At 40.5% G+C, this 13,979-nt stretch overlaps 1 protein-coding gene across 2 annotated transcripts in view; it reads right to left on the bottom strand.

Annotated features, from left to right (window-relative positions):
• Nucleotides 1-6,232: 6,232 nt before the first annotated feature.
• The window catches only part of SMC5 (structural maintenance of chromosomes 5), a 47,205-nt gene continuing 39,458 nt past the window's right edge, over nt 6,233-13,979 (bottom strand). For both annotated transcript variants that reach the window (XM_061470792.1, XM_061470793.1), the window contains 3 exons: nt 11,200-11,379; nt 11,009-11,104; nt 6,233-8,183 (listed from right to left, as the gene is read on the bottom strand). In XM_061470792.1, the coding sequence (XP_061326776.1) occupies nt 8,043-8,183; nt 11,009-11,104; nt 11,200-11,379 (417 nt within the window). In that variant the 3' untranslated portion in view covers nt 6,233-8,042. The remainder of the gene's footprint in view (nt 8,184-11,008; nt 11,105-11,199; nt 11,380-13,979) is intronic.

Here is a 13,979-nt window from a genome sequence, read left to right as displayed (position 1 = left end):
CACTGTAGAGAGATCATGTCTTTAAAGGTACAGCTATACAACATAACTTCTTTCTTCGACAGTTTTTCATGACCTGTATTACAGGTCTGTTTTCAGTTTGCAGAGGGACTTAGCCCAGCATACACCAGACTGAACACACAACTTCAAAATGCTGTTTTACAGACTGGCGATCTGTAAACACTGTAAAATACCAACTTCCAACAGTTTAATCAGTTTTATTTTTGTACAGTATTCGTAACCTTTATAAGTTATTTTGCTGTCCTGTTTTGTAAATCACATGAAATTGTAAAAAAAAGAAAAGGAAAAAAAAAAAGTAGGCATAGATGTTTTTGTACATATGTGTATATATATTGTCCAAATAAAAAGGAATAAAAACACCCAAGCATGTTTTGCATGATTGGAGTCAGGCAGTGGTCATGGTGTGCCTACCCACTGCTTAGCTTGTTTCTCTGCTCCTCAGGTGTTCTCACAGGTATTCCTTCTCTGCTACTGCGGGGAGGCACAAGCACAACTTGCACTGGGGGAGTGTCCCCTCACCAGCATACTCTAGGAAGGCCCTGTCCCATTGCTCAGGGGCTTTTGAGCTCAGACAGGCACTGCCCCTCACACCATGCAGCTGCTCCATGAGACAACGATGCTTCAGCCTGCGCAGCCACACTGCTGCCTTGAGATGATTGCCATGGTTTGGAGGGGTTTCTGGTGTGAGGAATAACAAACCACGCGCTCAGCTGCTGAAGGAGGGGAAGGCAAGAAACCCTGTGCCAAAAAGCTTGCTGACTTTTGTGGTCGCTGACATTGTGGTTGCTAAAAACAACTACTCATACAACCTGACTTAACTTGGTATGTGGGAACCGTGCTAGGGTGTGACTGCAAGGTGGAACCCTGGGCCCAGGGGAACATGTAGCCCTCCAGCAACACAGGCAGAGACAGAGGGGTGGAAGCATGCCACCTGCATCTGGAACAAAACTGGTAGGCAACCTCCAGGTTTGACCAGATGCCGAGGAGGAGTTTTCTGTCCTCAGACTTGGTGGCCAAAATACAGATGAATACGTTCACCACAGGGTTTTCTGGTTTTTAGCTTGTCATGGATTTTAGGAATGAGGCACGCAGGGCTGTGGCATTGGCCTTATTCTCCTGCCATCCCATCGTAAAAGACTTGCCCTAAAGTTATTATTCTTCACCTTAAACCCTTTAATATTTGTCTTTAGTGATGTAACTGAAACAGCTACCAAAACCTTCCTAGTGGAGAGAAGACCTGAGCCTTAGGAGATGCTTCAAGCTCTAATACACTGCAGCAAAGTCTTGCCAGGAGTGATGTAACTTTTGTCTGGAATACGTGTGACATGCAAAGGCTGGGTGCACCCCTGTGGATGCTGTCAGACTTTGTCAGTGGCATGGGGAGACACAGCCCTGAACACAAACCAACTCCTGCAGAAAGCACAGCTTCTATAAGGTGAATTTTAATTTTTCCTCTCTGCTGACGATGGAAGAAAGGAAATGTGCCATAAAATGCCACAAAAGTCCAGTTATATGCCTTCAGAGTGGTGTCTGCTTCATGAGCATACTGATTTCTGTGCTTGAACTGCATACACCCTGGAGGCTGCGCCACTTGAATTATATTGGCATCAAACCAGTACATTTTATTCAGCAAAGTGTAATAAATACTACAAAAGTTCTGATTAAAAAAAAAAGTCCTTTATGAACAGCACAGTTGGGTTCAGAAGCAAACACAAAGTGGATCCAGAGTCCTCAGCCACAAATAAAACTGTAACATCTGTGGCTCTTCACCTGAACAGACCTTTAAGCATCACTGCAGCAGCAGCACAGTGTGGGGCCGATACTGATGGTGGTGTCTGAGAGCAAGCCCATTTGCTCTCCTTGTGCTGGTCATCTGCTTTGGATTTACTCTGCGTTTGTAATTCTTCAGGAAAACCAAACCAACACCCCCCAACCGAACAACAAACAACTAAAACCCCCTTGGTTGTCAATGAAAAAGCTACTACATGACCCAAACATAGGAGAATCATTGTTAGTGGATTGCAGTCAAGATCAAGCAGCATAATGTTCATGGTCTACATTTTTGGTTAGAAACTAGGGAGGGGGGAATCTGAGACTTTTCTTCTTTAAATTACATGATCCCAATTACCTTAAAGCATATATTCATTTTAAACCACCCGTGTTGCATGTCACCTGTGCCACCTTCTGCTCTCTGGCCACCTTCTGCTCTCTGTTCTTTCAAGGTTCCTCCTTATCCTCTATCACCATCCTCTCAGTTACCATCTACTCTCCCCTTCTTGCTCCTAGCAAAACCAGCTGTGTCCACTACTATGCATGGTTCCTTATCCCCAACAAAGTGAATTTTGTCTTTCCTGTCCAGCTTACCTACTGTGTTCTTATCTCCATGCTTCGTCTGCGAGCATATGCTTTGCTCTTTTACAAATGCACTCTTGGTACATTTGCCAAGATTTCATGTAGCCCAGGTGCATAATTGTTATAAATCATTTGCAGTACTAAGCTCCAGCTAATAACATGCACAATGTCATGTTTCGAGAACAACATAAATCATAGTTGTTGGTTAATGCTGGGTGGCAGCTCAGCCCTAGGCATCCACTTGCTCACTTCCCTGCAGTGGAGTGGGTCAGAGAATAAGAAGTGAGGACACTCCAGGGTTGAGAAGAAGGTTATATGGAAAGCAAAAGTCATGTGCACAAGCAAGGTGAAATAAGGAATTCAGCCACTACTTCCCATGGGCGGGCAGGCAGGCCCTCAGGCATTTCTCCAGAACAGCAGGATTCCACCACACAGACTGGCTACTTGGGAAGACTTAACTACAAATATCCTTCCTTCCTTCTTCTTTCCCCAGCTTTTACTGCTGAGCACAACATCATGTGCTATGGGATATCACTCTGGTTGCTTGTGGTCATTGTGCCCCCTCTGAGCTTCTCGTGAACTTCTTGTGCAGGTGGGGCAGCATGAGAAACAGGGAAGGCCTTGGTGGCTTGCAAGCACCGCTCACCAATGGCTAAACATCCCTAGTTTAAGAACAGTGTTCCAGTCACAAACCTAAGAACACAGCCCCAAAGAAGCTGTTGTGAAGAAAATTACCTCTATCCCAGCAAAAACCAATACAACTATCAATGAACACTGGTTTAGGGGGGTATTAGGTCAACAGGAGAAAGACTGGAGGTTTTACTTACAGAGCAACCAGGGAGCAGAAGAGTAGTGGAGAAAAGATGGTGGGATGTGGTGGAAAGCCCAGAGAAGGGAATTGCTGGGCAGGGGATTGTGCCATTGCAAAAGAGCTGAGCCACAGGAGGGTAGGCTGCAATAGTGCAGGTTATCACCTCTAGCACCTTCTGCCTTGGCTGTTGATCCTGGCCTTTATTTTTTCATGTTTTCCCTGCTGACTTTCAGTGCTGCCACAGTGATGCCTGAAAAGCTTTCAATGGGTAAACACACCTGGCCCTGCACTCATCTCCCTTCTCCCTGTTTAACGTTCAGACTTGTCAATGGCTAAAGTTAACACCGAAATAAAATGAAGTATAGTAACTACTACATCCACATACAAACACTGCCCTTCATCCAGGCTGTTGTAATATTCAAAGGGCAGCTGGATCAGTGAGGCCCACAGGAGAAGCATGGCTCTTGGCAAGCCTAGCCTGCAAGAGCAACAGCAGAGAAACATTCCTGCAATTTTCATCCTGGGGCAGGGGGAATATTTTTTTTGGAGCAGAGGTAGATTTAAATCCCTTACCCATCTCCTTCCTCTCCAAAGTTTGATGCAGTAAAACCTGGGCTTAGTCTTAATTATCAAGGTAGTGGGGGAAAAAAATGCCTGTGTAACAAAAATTTCTAGGAAAATGTGCTTTGAACGTTGCGCTTCAGTGAGTCAGAACTGAAGAGAGTAATTCTGGCTCAGAGCTATTTACAGTGAAGCTACAGTGCCAAGGTTTCCTCCACTTCCCATGATGTAGCTCTCCTGTCAGACACCTCCCATCAGATACTGTGCAAATCAAATCTGAAGAAACTACTGTGCACCTTTCAATAAGCAGCCAAATAAAGACAGGAGAGAGGAAAGGAACCGATCATCAAAACAACTTCCATAAAATTACTATCTATCTGTACAGTTAGTAGGTATTGCTGAACCAACACAGCTTTTCACATTGGTGTGGTGCTCCTTGCCCAGCACAGGTGGTGTTGAAGGCTGTGCGGTGCAGGGACAAGAGAAAGAATGTGTGTGACCACCCCTCAGCCAACCCCTGGGGACAGCCACAGGACCCTTGCCCAGCTCAGCAGACACCAAGCATCTTGAATTACAGATCTCCTCACATTTCCTTCCCTCCCCCAGGTAAACCCTGCTATCCAAAGCCTAAGCATGGACAGCGTAGACAGTGCCAAACATCTTAAATGTTACGCACGTATTTGTAAAACAGAATGAAAAATTCCACATCTTACTAATCCGTTTCCTCTAACACTTACTCTCAAGAGGACATTAAGGAATGGCATGGGAATTGGGAAAGGAAGGTGAAAATTACAACCTCTTAGTAAGTGATGTTCAAAAAACTAAGAGGCCTTGCTAAGGGAACAAGCAGGTAACTGCGGGCTCACAGAAGAAACCCGTCAGTTTCCACTATCCATAGCACAGTGTTTGAAGATGGTTCAGAAGCTTCTAGAAAGGAAGAATAAATCAGAGAGTTTAGTAACAAAACAGATGGCAACATGGCACAAACCATACAGAAAAGCTTCCAGTAGTGTTAACTCTAAGTCAAATTTGCTGTCAGGCCTGGAGCAGGTGCCTGTCCTGTCCCCTAAAGAGCACCTACCACACTCTTCAGTAAGCACCCTGTAATCCAGACCAGCTCCATGTGTCTCATCATCTCTCACTAACTCCAAACCCTGCAGATGTTCCCAGCCAGCAACAGCTTTGACAGGCCTCATCTATTTTTTTCCAGTAAAAGCCTAAGCTTCACATAAGCATGTTAAAGGAACTGCAGTTGTGCAAGAGTCCCTCTTCCTTCTAGTTTGCAATTTCATCTGACTAAAAATCCGACTAACAATAACACACATGCATGAGTGCTATTCATAATCACAAAACACAGTAAAAGGTGAATTAGAACTGCTTTCCAGTATTTGGTTTCTCAAGATCTTTATATTTCTCTCAGTAAGCCACAATTTCCATGCTGCTTCTGTCTCAATATGTGAGCAGACACAGATGTTTGTCAGAACTGCAGATGGTGATGGAAGAGCATCTTTGCCAGTCTTTAGTTGGTCTAAGCAACAGGGAAAAGTACCTATTTTTGGAGAAAGCTCAATTTATGCTTCAGCTGTCAGGACTATTTGAGGTCTTTCCACTTCTGCATTTTTGAGAGGTCCTGTCTAGTCAGCAGGAAAAGCTGGATCCTACATGTATATTTAACCTAAGCTCCCACTCATCCCTGCTCCTCCAAGTTATACTGAAATTAACTCCACAGGTTTTATAGCAAGAGTCCCTGAGGAGCTGAATAGCAGTAGCAAAGCACATGGAACGGCAAGAAAGCCGGCAGCTTGGAAGGGCCCTATATACAGGTAAGGAGTGAAAAGTAATGCTGTAACTACACTAAGTGACTCTGGGGATTTTCATGGCTGAATATGCTATTCAGTTAAAGAGACTTCCTCTGTAGCCAGTCTCTGTATGTGGACAGGATACACCTGTCACATGAACTAGCAGGTTACTAACATGGTATGGGTGGTTACAGTCCTGTTGTATAGCCCACATGTAAATAGCAAGGGCTGCTTTCATACACAAAGTTGTTTTTACAGCTCTTTAAGGGCTTTAGCTTGCAGAGCTGCTGGACAGTGAAGCGTTGTTGGTCACTAGCATGACAGTGGCACAGTTTTGCAGCTGACAACACCTTCTGGGGTAAGTTAATATGAATGAGAGTGTCATACTAAGATTGTGGCCAGATACATCAAAATCAGGACCTCTGGTCAGTAGCTGACGTACCTCTAAGGAAAAAACAAACACCCACAAGCCCGTCATCCTCTTCAATTGTGCGGTATGGCAGGCATGCATTCAGAAGACAATTTCTATGACAGAATCTGAAGTGCCATCCTCTTGAAATAAGTCAGACTTATATGTCATACCTCAGTCTGAAATATGAGAATGGAACTGAACTCTGAAGAAATCCCATGAAGTTCTCTAAGATGACAGCATTAAGAACAAACAGCGCTGTCTAGCCATAGAAAAAATGAGTCATGCAAGTAGTTTCACTTATTTAGACATTGAAAACAAATTACACTTTTCATACAGTGATCCTCAGAGACCAAATAGAATGTCTGTATTTTCACTGAATTAAAAAAAAAAAAAACAAAACAAACCCAAAACAATCCAAAACCAAAATCACCTCAGAAGTTCAGGGTTAGGAGAAGCCAAGTACTCTGAAGATGAAAGAACACATTTAAAACCCTAATCTTGCAATACAGTGAATACATAGGCATGTAGCCTAAATTAACTTGAGGATACTATGCTGGCCCACTCAGTCCCTGGACTATAGCCCAAGTTTCCACACTCTTAGTTCTTCTGTCAAATATTTGTGTATGGACACTAATCCTTATGGAACTTACTGCAGGAACTCGTTTCACAGACAGAGCTCCATTGATCAACAGTGGTCTGCAACAGAAGAATGTGTAGTTCTCTGTTTCCTTAACACAAATCTATTCAGCACAAGAATTGCAGTACATAACTTGTAATACCAACACCTTCTAAATCCTATCTTATATTTTGCAGAAAGGCTATTTTGTTTCTCTCATTATAATGTTCTAAATGTATGAATTCCACTGGCAAAGTTCATTAACAGGATGCTGTTATGAAAACTCCCACTCAAAATGAGCTGCCCACCAGATTCTGCATAAAGTTCTATTGAAGGCTACTTCCCCTGTGGAAACAAGGATGCTGCATATTTTCAGATGGTGTCCTGGGACTCAATCATTTTTTTCATACATTTTACATACCAATTGTAGTTTCCATTTCTTTAAAAATCATACCCTTCACAATTCGGTATAAAGTGTTGTGGGGTTTTTTTGGTAATCAACATTCTTCTCATAATACCTATTTTCAAATGCTTAAAAATTGTCAAAACTCCACTCATGAATTTTATGGCTATCTGTTGAAAAGCCATTGCATACACAACCACTTCAATGCGGCTGAACCTTTGTAGAAAACCTCCTGGTTTTAACTTACATGTGAAATCAGGAGGACTATTTTCACCATCTATCATCAAAAACATATCAAGTTTTACTTTATAAAAGCAATAAAAAAGTTACATATTGCTTAGTTTTACTTTTGCAAGTTAACCAGCTCATTACTTCAAAAACACCTGTCTCTTTGTCAATCTTCTTGCTGAGAGATGTGATAGAAAAATAAAGACCATCTCTTTCCAGGAATACAAAATAGAATATTAGTGCAAAAATAATAAATAACAATAATATAGTAGATTACTCTAAAAATAATACATTCTTTATACTAACTTCAGGTATGTTTTCACAAAACAAAAATTAATACACATCTACTTACAAACTATTATCTTCCTACAAATATGTTCTTCATTCAAAGTTTCTATTTCAATAGGAAAATTTCAGAGAATATACTTTACTGTGTTAAGGAAACACTATTATCAAAAGCAATTTTTTTTAAATTCCAAAACAAAAAATGAAAAACAAAGACACAGAACTAGTCCAGTGTAATCTATAAAAATTAACTGCACATCTGATTCTACATTACTGATAAAAGAGCAAAATACAAGAAACTTCCTTTTTATTTAAACCTATTATTGAGAAAAAGTAGGTTCTTTGGAAAAAGAGGCCACTACGAAAGATTTTGGGGAAAAAAAATAGGTACTTCAAATCAGTTACACAAGTTTTAAGAATCAGAGTTCTTAATTAGCTCTTTGCAGTTCTCATCTTTCTCAATATCTGAAGTCTTGAAAGCCAGATGTTCCAAAAAGTTCTACAAACCCAGAATACATTTATATATATTTACATATATATTTATATGTATATCTGTATCACTGTTGAGCTATCTTTCCAAGTCGCCGCCGCCGCCTAGAGAAAGCCTTGAAGTTCCATTTGATTGACTCCAACATAAAAGGTCCATTGTAGACAAACAACACCGCCATCTTGTCATTGTAAGTGAGATTCTGCAGGAGCTGGTGAAAAACACAAAAGCCAAAGTCAAAATAACTGATGTCAGAATGTTCCATGTTACTTACAAAAGGTGAAGGAGGTCTACATAAAGCCTTAGAGCTCAAAGGATCAATACAGCAGGATTATAGCTTTTCTGACAGATGCCGCACATTTGTTCCTAGAAATGCCCCAAATGACTCCACTCATTCTTCACGCCATTTCAATACTTCACTGTTCTTACTACAGAAAAATCTTGGTATTTAAAAACCTTTGTACCTGTACCTTCATGTGCAAATGAAATCATTACTTTTTTGCTGTATCCACAATAGGCAGAGAATACTGGCTGTTTTTTCCAGGGCAGGGCAGGGCAGGGCAGGATGTAGAGTTACTTGGGTACAATTCTCTCTTGTGCTTGTGCTCCTCTAAACCAAGCAATTTCCACTACTGGAAAATCAAAACTTTCAAAACTTCTTAAAGTTGCACTGTTGGATTCTGGAATCTTGCTGTCTTCTGGAGTAACTCCAGGCACTGCACTTCTTCTCTGAAGTATAACAGCCAAAACTCGACACATCATAGTCTAGATCTTCTCAGGCACAACCCCAACAGATTTTTCAGGCAAGGCGTGGGGTTATCTGCAGTGCTCTGGAGATGACTTTCTGCAATCGCCTTGTAACTGATGCTCAGCTTGTTATCCACAGTAACTTCTCTCGTGTCATTTAGGCATGTATGCCTTAGAACTGATGCTGTTAACTTTTTCCACTCAAATACCCTATTATTTGCTTGTCCACTCTAAAATGCATTCCATTTTCAAAACAAGTTACCTCAACTCAGATTGTTTTGAATTCTAATTTTGTTCTACTGCAAAGAAGCATTCGTGATTATTTGCATGTCTAACATGCAAATAATTCAGCATGGATTGGTATTAAAATACTGATTTTAATATTGATTAAAAATATTGATTTTCAAACCCACCACTCACTCCTAAAGAACACAATCAGTTCATCTACTTCTTCTGACAGTAAATCACGATTCAGAATGCAATTTTCTGAATCAACTCTACTGCATATTAAATCTGTACCTCTTCCACTCTGTAGCTTGCTTAAAAATATAGCTGGGGTAAGTGTCGACATACTGAACAAAACCATGATAACATTTTTCCCTGTATCCACTGGATACATACACAGAATTTAGCTTAGCATGACAATTTGTCATGCTTTCTAGTATGTGATGACATATAGCATAGCCTCAGGAACTGCAGGTAAGTCACTCGAAGAGCAGTCTGGCTTTCTCCTCGGCCGGCTCTGTATAGCCTTGTAATTATCCTCTGATGCAGCCCACTCAAAACATATCATCAGCTAAAACCTTTACATGAAATGCTCTCAATAATGTTCTTTGTGGTAGGCCATTGCAACTTCACCGTATTGTGGTGATCACCGACTTGCAGAAGAGAGGGAGGGAGAGGAAAGAAGAAATACAAATACCTTCAGTCACCTTTATAAATGCATCTCTTGCTGCTGAATAGTAGTGCAGCACATTCCTTGATCTTCCTCTTACTATATGTTAAATGGATTTTTTTTTTAGCATCTGAATTTTTTTTTACTTCTGCTTTCTCAGTTTTACTCTAATCTTTCCGGTTAGCTCTTCACATTCAGTTTTCCCCCTTCTCTATTCATAGTAATCTGACAATGAGCACAACTTTTGAAACAGACTCTGAACCTTAGTCAGTCATGCTCTACAGGTGCTTATATGTGGGAAGCATTACAGTTAGTGGAGCTATTCCTATCCTATTAATAACCAAACCACTCTCTCACTCCTCAAAGTAGAAGAGAGCACAGAAAAGCAAATCCAATAATGACAGAAATAGCAAGATGACAGGATAGAAAGAAGTAATATGGACAGGAAATGACCAAACTGTGTGGAGGTAAGTATACTCCAAGATCAAAAGGAACAAAAAACGTCACCTTCCTTCTACTTTCAGTCAAGTACCTGCTGTAGGAGTCTTTTCTCAGGCCCTTCAACCGCTGTTTACAGGTAAGAATAGCATGTACCAGCCAGATTTTCTAATACACAGTGAAGTACAGGATGCAGGAGAATTGGTATCTTAATAAAAAGCATACAGCCCATTACTGAACGCTACCTCCGTGGTGTACAAGTAACCTTTACTAGTTCAATCTGTTTTGGATCAAGTTGCACATAATATTAGCCTCTGTTAACTCTTCAGGTGAACAGCCACCCTACTTTTTAGTCTTTTTAAGCCACAGCATCTATCACTGCATCATCTAGTAAGCCAATTATATATATTTAATTTAGCAGAAGAGCACAATTAAGCACTGGTCACTCTTGACTGTAAAGTCCTCTTCAAGCCACTCTCCACAGAGCATAGCACTGACCATATCTGAGCTTGTAAATTTCAGATTACTTCTTGAATACTTTTCCTCTATTACTGTGGGACTTCCCTAGTTCTTTCGATGTCAGCAGCACCAGCCTGTTCCGATATCATTATCTGAGTTGTTTGGAAGCTGGTCTCTGATACAATCCCAATTCTGTGTGAGCTAGAGGCATTCCACTTGACAGCCTTGTAACATGGTACCCTGTCCACTGATGGTTAACTTGTAATACTTCCATACAGGCCACAATTACATAACGCGTTTATGATCAGGTGAGCCTTGGTGTAAGTTGCCTGAATTCTTGCCAGGACTGCCCTTAAAATGGACAAATTCCCTTACAGTTAACTTTTAATATGAAATTCTTCAGTAAAACAGAGGTAAGTTTTGCATTGTTTTACAGGGGTGATATAACACAAAGCTCAACTCTTCTACATATTAAACTTTCATTTTCTGCTACGCACCTTTGGTGTAATAAAGAAGTACTGAGATGTGCTTTCTTTACAAGCAGTGTTCACAACCATTTCAAAAACTCTTCTCTCATTTACTGGATCCATTCCCTAAAAAAAGAAAAAAAAAAAAAGAAGTCTGCTCTCTCCACTATGTTATAAGCATCTGTACAGTAAGAGGTAGATACTGCAATATTGATCCTCACCTGATTTATTTCATCTACGACTCTGAAAGGACATCTGTTGAGTTCCTGTAGAGCCATCAGGTACAAAATAGTGGAAACACTTTTCTCACCTCCACTCTGATGATACGGAGTCAGCTCATGAAGTTCACTGCTACTGTGGAATTTGACTCTAATGCGAACCCCATACTTGTCGTACTCCTCCTATAACAACCAATACCCATTAAACTCAGTTTCTTATACTACAGCTTATTTGATAATGACATGCAAATTAAAGGAAATTTATGTCAAGTGTTCTACAGGGGTATACGAGCTAGTCAGGTTCAACTTAGTATCAATATATTAATTCTGTTTCATATATTTTTCTTAACTCTTGATCTGTTCTTCTTAGATAGAGAATTTTCAACACCATTCTCTCCCTGTGACAGTGATTTGTTAAATTCTAATTCCTCATAAGGAAGACTTTAATAAATATTAAGAACAGCAACAAGAAGAAATATTCTTGACTAGAAAAAGGACAAACCATACCTCTATAAATTCACTGGAAAAAATGCATTAGGGTACATTATCCTATCAACTTGAACAGTGGGGTGATGGGGGTGGTGGTGTGTGTGTGGAGGTTAAAATCCCATCTGAAACTCTTAAAAGTGCAAGCAGTCTAATTAAATCCTTCACTTTTCCTCCACTAGTAGATTGAGATACAAAGCTCATACAAAATCCACCATGACAGCAATTTCACTTTCATGCTCAGTCAGGAAAACTACACGTGGATTCCGACCCCAGCCTTTTCTTTTTAACAGAAAACAAGACACTTAGCAGCAGTTTTAGTCAATGATGCATAGGTATGAGGATAACCCATGTGGTTCAAAAGACAACCCACACAAGGAAATACATTCATAATTAGAGGAAGAAATTTTCCAAGTACTTGTTGGTATTTCTGAAGTTCAGGTAAACTCAGTGCAGGAAAGAGAATGCAATCCCCAGGGCTGAAAACCCATACTGACTGCAATCTTTATATGCACCTAATCAAGTTAATGAGACTTACAGGAAAGATTCAAAAGTTTCAGAAATATGAGTTCCAAGAGGACTGTCTATATTCACTATGGATGCCTATTATCCTGCACTTGAAGGTAACTAACTCATTATCTTTTTGTAACAGTTGTAATGCCTAGAGTAGAAGAAAGGAGCAGAGGCGATTCCTAATGGTTACTCTTGGAATACTAGACTCAGAAAGGACAGTCCTGACAAAGGAACACTGAGACCCCCAGCCCACAGAAGCTGGCACATTCCAGTTTGATTCAAATTGCCACATACCACAGTCAACAGGCATATGAACCTGGGTGACCTGGAAGAGCTGAGTCATTTTAGGGCTGGGGTTTATGATGAACAGGTCTAAAATGGTCTTCTACTTACCACGAAGTAAATAAGTCATACCTTACAAGATTTAAAACTCCCTTAAAGAACTTCAAGTCTATAGGAATAATTTTCAGCTTGATACCTTCAGGTCTTGCTTTGGGATGAGTAATGTATATACCAGATAGCATTCAACATTGGAGAGGATCTATTAAATCCTCTCAGATGAGCTCATCTGCTAAATCAGAAAATCAAGCTATCTTTTGGTGTTTTACTACACCTGCAGGTAGACAAACATCCTCAGGACTGGAAACCGGAAGGTCTGATCCTGGTTATTTACTTTCATGTACTACAAACCTCTGGTGTTCTTGGGGTACCAGTGTTAACAGAAACAAGGAACTGTGAATCTTTGAGGGACATCACACAACAGCTTCCGGTAAGTAGAAATAAAATACAAGACCCAAGGTCTCTATAGGCCCACTGGACTTTCAGCTGCATTGGAACTGATTGAAACTAGGCTTGGAGAAGCGTACAAGGTACAGGCTGGCAAAATTTCCAGTAAAGAAGATCCACCCTTTGGCACAGCTGCAATAGCATCAGAAAGTAAGGCCTTTCTTTCCAGACTACTGGGAGTGCCAGTTCACGTAACTGACAGATATTCCAGGAGCTGTCAAGACTGACATTCAAAACTCCCTGTGGGGAACCGAGGAAGGTGAGGGTTATTACTTTGAATTACTCTGAATAGCACTACCAAGTGCTACCAGGAAAGTCAAAACATTCACTTAAGGTTTCTGCTATGAAATCAAGGAAGAACCTAGTGAAGTGCTTCACACAGTATGTACTACCACCAAGGACAACATCAGACCACAAGGTTCCTGCAGAACAGGCTAACAGAGGTTTGAAATTCAGTGTCACAAGAATATTTCTAGGAAAGATGCCTCAAGCATCTCTCTCTTGATATTGACAGATCAGGGCAAAAGAGCTATCTGCAGAGAAGCAGTATAAAGAAGTAATCCAAGCTCTAGAACAGATTATCCATCCTTCTGTATTAGAGGCACTGATCCCTTGAGGAAAGTTTTAGTCATTGGCACAGTAACACTAACTAACCGCTTAAAATATTTGTGACATCTTTGCAAGAGAAAAGCAAAATTTTTTTAAGAAGGTATTCAGAATGACAGTCCAGACTCCCTTTGCTTTTAAACTGCTTTACTATTTTTCTATGTACCCTCTCCCAGATTACTTTTACATAGAAGATGATATCGGTGTGATATGGATCTGACTCTCTATCTAACTACCAAAAGAACTGAAAAGTCCATGTTTTAATGTCTTACTGTTTCAGAATATTAGTTTCTATGTAAACATTTTTTATGCAGTTCATGTAAACAGCCTTGTCAGCCACTCACTGTTCTGCCTCCAATAATAACTACCACCTAAAAAATTTTAAGAAAAGC

Source organism: Pezoporus flaviventris, unplaced genomic scaffold (assembly GCF_033815535.1).
Source record: "Pezoporus flaviventris isolate CSIRO_AGI_PZ_B2104156 unplaced genomic scaffold, CSIRO_AGI_Pfla_v1 ptg000064l, whole genome shotgun sequence".
Taxonomy (NCBI): Eukaryota; Metazoa; Chordata; class Aves; order Psittaciformes; family Psittacidae; genus Pezoporus; species Pezoporus flaviventris.
The sequence above is the reverse complement of the archived record's forward strand: the minus strand, read 5'-3'. Positions and strand labels throughout refer to the sequence as shown.